The sequence below is a fragment of the Psammomys obesus genome, unplaced genomic scaffold (assembly GCF_907164565.1).
Source record: "Psammomys obesus unplaced genomic scaffold, mPsaObe1.curated_primary_1811, whole genome shotgun sequence".
NCBI classification, from domain to species: Eukaryota; Metazoa; Chordata; class Mammalia; order Rodentia; family Muridae; genus Psammomys; species Psammomys obesus.
The window spans coordinates 9184792-9192066 of record NW_026596143.1 but is presented as its reverse complement, the minus strand read 5'-3'; the positions used below and the strand labels follow the sequence as shown (position 1 = coordinate 9192066).

The 7275-nt window shown below is 45.4% G+C and overlaps 1 protein-coding gene across 1 annotated transcript in view; it reads left to right on the top strand.

Moving 5' to 3' along the window:
- The first annotated feature begins 3516 nt into the window (after positions 1–3516).
- Positions 3517–7275, top strand: part of LOC129666307 (POTE ankyrin domain family member A-like) — a 38122-nt gene continuing 34363 nt past the window's right edge. Inside the window, exons 1-3 of the mRNA XM_055593347.1 lie at positions 3517–3761; positions 6722–6836; positions 6998–7171. Coding sequence (XP_055449322.1) covers positions 3517–3761; positions 6722–6836; positions 6998–7171 — 534 coding nt within the window. The remainder of the gene's footprint in view (positions 3762–6721; positions 6837–6997; positions 7172–7275) is intronic.

The following is a 7275-nucleotide window of genomic DNA, read 5'->3' as shown; positions in this document are numbered from 1 at the left end:
TATCTATCTATCTATCTATCTATCTATCTATCTATCTATCTATCTATTTAATTTTTCTTTTTTTGCTATTTATTTAGTGAGGCAGGGCTTCATTTACACTCATCCAAGGCTTGGCTGAAGTGCCTTGTATAACTAAGGATGACCTTGAACTTCTGACACTCCTGCTTCCACCACAAGGTTTCTGGGATTACAGGTGAGTACCACCTCATCCACTTTATACATCCTTGCAGACTTTGCCCAGGGCAAGTGCTCTCTGGACTCTACCACACTCTTGGTCTTCAGGATTTTTTTTTTTTTTTTTGCATTCTAATGGAAGAGAGAAAGAAAGGGTTTGGATTTGTGTGGATGAGGAAGTGGGGAGGGTATGGAGGTAGAGGGGAAATGAATCAGAATATCGTATATGATTAAAAAATCATTTTCAATAATAACCAATAAATACACTTTTTGTTTCTTAAAACAACAACAAAAACAGGACCTGGTACCTATATCAGAGTGTAACATAGACCTCTTAAAGAGGAGGGGTAGATTTGAAGGATAAAGGAAGAAACATATCTAGGTCACAGACTTTTTGTAATATAGTTGGAGTCCCAGACACCATTAATAGTGGGAGACATAGAGAGTCTTCAAAATATGGTACAAATAAAAAAAAACAATCAATCTGGAGACTCAGGGAGATTTCTGAATCCTGAGCACAATGAATGAAGAGAAATTCAAGCCCACACAGGACAGAGTAAAATGTTAAATACATATTGAACAAAACATGCATTTTCTAAGATGACCACTCTTTTAGGAAAAATAATTCAACAAGAGTTTTACCAACAGAAGGAAATCAGGAAGGAGGGGAACAATACCTTCATCATTTTGAAGGGATAGCTCCCAGCTTCTAACTCTTTCAATGAAACTCTCCTGAGAACGAGAGAGTTTGGAAGGTAAGCATTAAAGGGAAATGTAAGAGAAAACGATCTGGGGAAGGGTTAAATCAGTAGGCAAATTTAATGAAAACTGATGAAATACTTTGACTTTATTTTCCAACATTAAATAAAAAGCACAAAATCCTCCCAACGGGTTTCAGTTCTATAGACATCAGTTGCCATTGTGGAAGGCTGTTTTCCTACTCACTGGGATCACATATAGCAGCTCTCACAGAGAATTCTGCTTACCCGTGGGATTTCCAGCCCTGTGAAGAAGCCTGCCTGGGAGAGAGCCAGTGCACCTGGGCTGCAGTAGGTGGGGTAGCAGAGAGCAAAGAGGAAGATGTCTGTTACTTGCTCTGGTACCACAGGTCCAGGGACCGGTCCTCAAGGCTGGGTACAGTGCAAGTACTGCGAGCTCACATGACTCTAGCAGTAAACAGAGGCAGCCCTGGGCACTGAGTACTGGGGTTTGGAATCCCTCATGGTTCGTCCTTGGCCATCTTCATGGTCTCCTTAGCACAAGATGGCCATCAAATTTCAAAACAGAAGTGGAGGTTGTTGTAAACATTTTTTTTTTTTTCAGTTTGTACTCCTGAACAACTGTCAAAACTGACATCCTATGGGATGTTTAGTTAAGAGTCTACAAAGCGGATCTTTGTATACCTTAAAAGACCTAAAAAAAGGAGGTAGTTGTCCTGAAGTGTATGTTTGTGTGTGTGTGTGAGAGAGACAGAGACAAAGAGACAGAGACACACAGAGAGAAAGACAGATAGAGGACACACAGAGAGAGACAGAGAGAAAGGGTGAGGGAGAGGCAGAGGGAGAGGGAGAGTGCCCTGAAAAGGGTCTGGAGACCATCCTGCTTTGAAAATTAGCCTCTCTTGGAAGGTGTTCTCAGCTTTGCCACTGTTCTTCATATTTTTCACAGCCTACGTGTGGGTCCGAGTGAGTGAATGCTTACCTGCTTTGGCCTTTTCTTGGCACAGGGCTCTGTTGGTCATGCACTGTGGACTCTGGAGCTCCTGGAGTCTTGGGCTGTAGTGGGAAGGAACACAGTATGGGCAGAGGTCAACTGAATAGGGGATGGGTGTGGTCAGGATTTTTGGGGAGACCTGGAGGAGAAGAATTAGACAAGGTAATAGATAAAGTAGGAAGGGTGAGGTGAAAGTTCACTTTCCAGGAGTTAAGTTGTGGCTGGTGACTTGTGCTGGGAAGCCTGGTGGCTGCTGAAGGAAGAAGGGAGGTGAGCCAGTGAGGAGACAGAGAGGAAGAGGGGGAGAAAAAGGAGGAAGACTATGACTACAAAGATTACAACAATCATGTCAACAAAGGGGGCGTGCAGGGTAGTGAGGCTCAGGCATTGTTTGGGGTGTTGGTACCCAGAGAGCCATTAATGTCCTATTGTAACCTGTGACACATAACTTTAACCAAAACAAGGGTTCTATGTGGCACATTAGCATTCCAAACAATCCTCCATTAATCGAAGATGTGTAGGGGAAGTAGAGCAAACGCATACGGCAGGGTCAAAGGGTAGAGGTAGAAGGACGCATAAGTGTATTTCATTTAATTTGAACGGTGTCTTTTGGTTTCTTTTCAAAATTTTTCCATTTGATGACAAATTGCCATCATCTCTGAAATCGTGAAGTCACCATCCCGTTACTACTTTAACCTGCCCTAGTTAGCTTTTGTCAGTTTGACACACACCTGTATGTCTATATCAGAGACGAGAAACTCTCAATTAGAGAATCACCTTCAACAGACTGGTCTGTGGGAATGCCTGTGAGGGCATTTTCTGGATTGCTGATGGATGTGTGATGGTCCAGATCCCTGTAGATGGTGTGGTGTCATGGCGGATGGGCTTGGTCAGTGTTTGAAGGGAAACTGAGGAAGCCATCTGTGAGCAATATTCCTTTACGGTCTCTGACTCAGTTCTTGCCTTGGCTTCCTTTGATAATGAATTATAACCCATGAGCCAAGTAAATCTCGGTTTAGCCAATGTTTAAACACAGCAACCTAGAGGCAAGCCGAGGCACTGCAACTGCTGAATTGTGAAGGTTGGCGGGGCCCGGATAAACAGCAAGGAGGATCAGCTGAGGAAAAGAGATGCAGATCACATTCAGAGGAATTTTTATTTTATTTTATTATTTTATTTTATTTTATTATTTGCGACAGAGTCTTTGCCATCCTCATTTTGTCCTCCGCTTTCAACCAAACTTTAATATATAGACTGCTTTCCCACTGTTACAAGTCTGAAAGGGGGCGAACATTCCTTCACGCCGCCCCTAGACTGGAGCCCGCTTCCCAGCGCAGATTGGATAGGCGAGGCCTTGCGTGTGCCTACTCAGAACCTTTACCCAGAGCCTCAGAGATGCCACCGGTGTCAGAGCAGCTCGCTCTTGCTTACTTGTGCAAACTAGCACGTGCACATTGTGTTGGGAAGTGTTGCTTGGCAACGGTGCTCCTTCCAACTGTATAAGGCTTTGGTTGGCAGACGTTTAAGCCATGGCGTTTAAGTCTCTGTGCAAATGCTGCTGGTTTTTGCTAAGACCTAATACTGGGCTCCGGGACCAGAAAAGATGAGAGGTTGGGAAGGGACCTCCTAATGACCTTTGCCATGAAGAAGATCTTAGGGGCTAAGAAAAAGACACCCCTGGGTTTCTGCGATGGCCCACAGATGACCGCCTCTGAGTTTTTCTTCGGTGACTTTCCAAACTATCCAAAATACCATACAACATACAGACCCGTGGGGCAGATCCACCGGGTTGCCGCTGAGGGCGATGCAGCCCGGATGGAGATTCTCATCACGCTTGGGCAGTGCAGCGTGTATGACCGAGACCACAAGAACAGGTAATAGCGGGGGAGAGAGCAGCTGTCCACCTCGTGGGCGGGCCTGTGTAGGAGAAGGGCCGTCTCCCTGGCTCTCCTGAGAGCCCGGATGGGTGGCGAGGAAAGGGGTCTGTCCACCCCTGAGACCTGCGCGCCTGGGAGGGATCCTGAGCTGCCCACAGGAACTTCCAGTTACTTCCCAATCTCCCTCTGCTTAGTCCAACAGAGCTGGCAATTGTAGCCCTGCCAACTCTAGCAAGTACCAAAGCACTGAGGTCTCCATGGCTGGAGATCTGTACTTTCCACTGAGAAAGTATTGACTGGGGTCTGGGGCTAAAGTGAGGCGTGTGTTCTATTCACAGCGCACGCATGGATCTTTGGTACTGTGTTAAGAAAAACGCCACATGTTCCAGTGGTGGTACAAATCGGAGAGCTTCCATACTGCTGTTGAGAAAAAAAAGAATGAGCTTCCGACCAGCTCTTCCTCTTCATTTCTTTTTTCCAAGTTCTCTCTTCTCTTGCTCTTTCCTTCCTTTCTCTCCCTTTTCTTCCTCCTCCCCCTTTCCTTTTCCTCCTTCTCCCTCCTCTGTTCCCTTCCTCCCCTTGTGTCTTCCTCTCTTCCCCTCTTTCTCTTTCCTCCTCCACCCTCTTTCTCTTTCCACCTCCTCCTCTCTTTTCGGGCTTCTCATAATTAATTATGTTTTTGAAGCAGAGTCGGAGTTTCTTAGGGAAAAAGTTAAACAGACGTAAATGCAGGAATTAATAGAGGCACCAAGTAAAGGAAACTGCCTACCCAGGATAAAGAGGGTCAATCAAGGGCTGGGTGCAGGCTGCTAAGACAGCCATTTTTCTTTCCTCCCACTATTTCCCAAGACTCCCTGCACATCCACGAATGTTTGGCTGTGGAGACTCAGCATCTGTTTTGAGGCACTGCTGGGTAGAGTTTCTCAGAGGACAACTCTGACAAGCTCCTGTCTGCAAGCTCAGCAGGGTGTCCTTCATAGTGTCAAGGGGCACCCATAGGGTGGGTCCTTGGTTGAGCCAGGCAATGGCTTAGCATTCCCTCAATCTTTGTTCTAGCTGCTCTGTCTTTATCCCTGCACATCTTGTAGGCAGGGTAAATTTTGGGTCGAGGCCTCTGCTAGGAGACTCGTCTAGTTATAGGATGCCCTCTTCAGTCTCTACGGCCTGTGCTACTAGGCGTCTCTCCTTGAATCCCCTCATATCCTCCCAGGAGCCTGCCCTGACTTAGGTCTCCAGCTTGTCACAGAGATGTCCCCACCCTCAGTTTCTCTTTTCTCTACAGGCCTCTGTCCTCACCCTCGCTCTCCTCAGGTATAATACCAACCCTCTTAACTCTTTGTGCCCCTCTCCTACCTTTCTCCTCTTCAGTCGTTACCTCTGTCTAGTCTATCTCCCTTTCTGACTGAGGCTGATGCGTCCTCCCTTGGGTCCTCCTTATTACTTATCTTCTTTGGGTCTGTGCCTCGTAATATGCTTATCCTATACTATATGGCTAAAATCCACTTATAAGTGGGTATATGCCATGTGCATCTTTTTGCATCTGGGGTATCTCCCTCAGGATGATCTTTTCTAGTTCATCCATTTTCCTGCAAATTTCATGATTTCTTTGTTTTTAATTGCTGAGTAGTGTTCCATGGTGGAAATGTGCCACAGTTTCTTTATCCATTCCTCAGTTGAGGGGCATTTAGGTTGTTTCCAGATTCCGGCTATTACAAATAAAGCTGCTATGAACATAGTTGAGCAAATGTCCTTGTATGGTGGAGCATCTTTTGGGTATATGCCCAGGAGAGATATAGCTGGGTCTTGAGGTAAAGTTATTCCCAATTTTTTAAGAGAGCACCAGATTGACCCAGAAGCGACAGGAGCACCACAAGAACACAACAGAGCCAACTAACCAGGGCCCAGAGGGGTTTGCTGAGACTGAAGCATCAACCATGAACAGGACCTGGGTCCCCTACAAAGATGCAGCAGATGGGTCGCTTAGGCTTTATGTCCTCTAGTAAGAGAAGTAGGGACGGCATCTGACACGAACTCACTTGCCAGCTTTTAGGTTACTTTCCCCTGGTAGGATGGTCTTGAGAGGCCACAGGTGAAGAGGACATGCTACAAGGATGTAAAGTGAATAAAATAAATAAAAAATTCCTTAAAAATCAATAAAGAAAAAAAATGATGTAAATTCAGTCATATAGCATGACATTCTCAAAAATAAATTAAAAAAGAGATTTTAACTGTAAAAAAAAAAAAAGTCAGTTGCCTGTCCTTCTAATGTTATGGTTGTGGAAACTGAGACATAGGAAATCTGAGAAGTCCCTAGTAAGTAGTTTAGCTTAGAGTAGAGGTAAATCCAAGGGCAGTTTAATTCAAAGGCGATGCTTTTTGATCAAGCTTTCCGATTCTCCAAATCCTCTCAGATCTTGCCCACCTCCCCACCTATCCAACTCCACAGCCTTTCCCTGGTTAAAAAATAAGCAAACAGTAGCCCCCTTAAAAAAACAAAACAAAAAACAATCAAGAAACTCATGCAAAAAGCCTCAAAAAAACATAAAAATATGGAATCTAAAAGCAAAAGGTCAATAATACACAGACACACCCCAAACATACAAATTGGTCGAACAAGGCAAAATAATACAAAAAGTCTACAGAAATAACACTGAGTTCTTTTTGTACTGTGCTCTGCTCTTTTTGAACAGGCTGCTCTGGGCTGATTCAAAAGCAGCTCAATGGCAGAGTGCTTTCCTAGCAGGAAGGAGGCCATGTGATCTCCCCACAGCTCAGATAGAAAAGGGACTTCAAACAGGTTGCCCTTTCTTTAATAAGAGTGAATCTTGTCCTTTTCTGAGAAGAACATGGAAGATTTGTTTGGAAGGCAGAGGAATGACATGGTACTTAATGTAATGTAATTGTGGGTTTTGAGACAGCCCACTACAATGTCTCAAAAATTCCTCCCATTCCCACAGGACGGCCTTGCATTTTGCCTGTGTCTATGGCCGGCTGCCAGTGGTGACTGTTCTAATGAACAACAATTGTGAGATCGATGCCTTTGACAAGAACCACATCACACCTCTGATGAAGGTAGGTGGCAGCCGTTGATTCCAGCGTGGGGTAGACGTGCCCGAAGCGCTTATTACCGAAGGAACTCTACTTCCGTCTACCTACAGCTCGCTGGCGAGCCCTGTGGGGTGCTTATCTTGAATTCCTCAGGCCGAAGATCTGTTTCTTGTTTTCCAACGCAGTCTGTCCAGTGCTGGAAGCAGAAGTGCGCGGCTCTCCTGCTGGAGCACGGTGCCAACCCGAACCTTGTCGACAACAGTGGGAACTGCGCCTTACACTATGCTGTGTTCAACGGGCACGAAGAGATGGCGGCGCTGCTGCTTAAACACAATGCTGATATCGAACAGAAAACCAAGGTGCAGTTCACCGCATTTTAATCCCAAAGTCTCTGAGATAGGTTTTAACAGAGGCAGGTGTGTGTGTGTGTGTGTGTGTGTGTGTGTGTGTGTGTGTGTGTGTG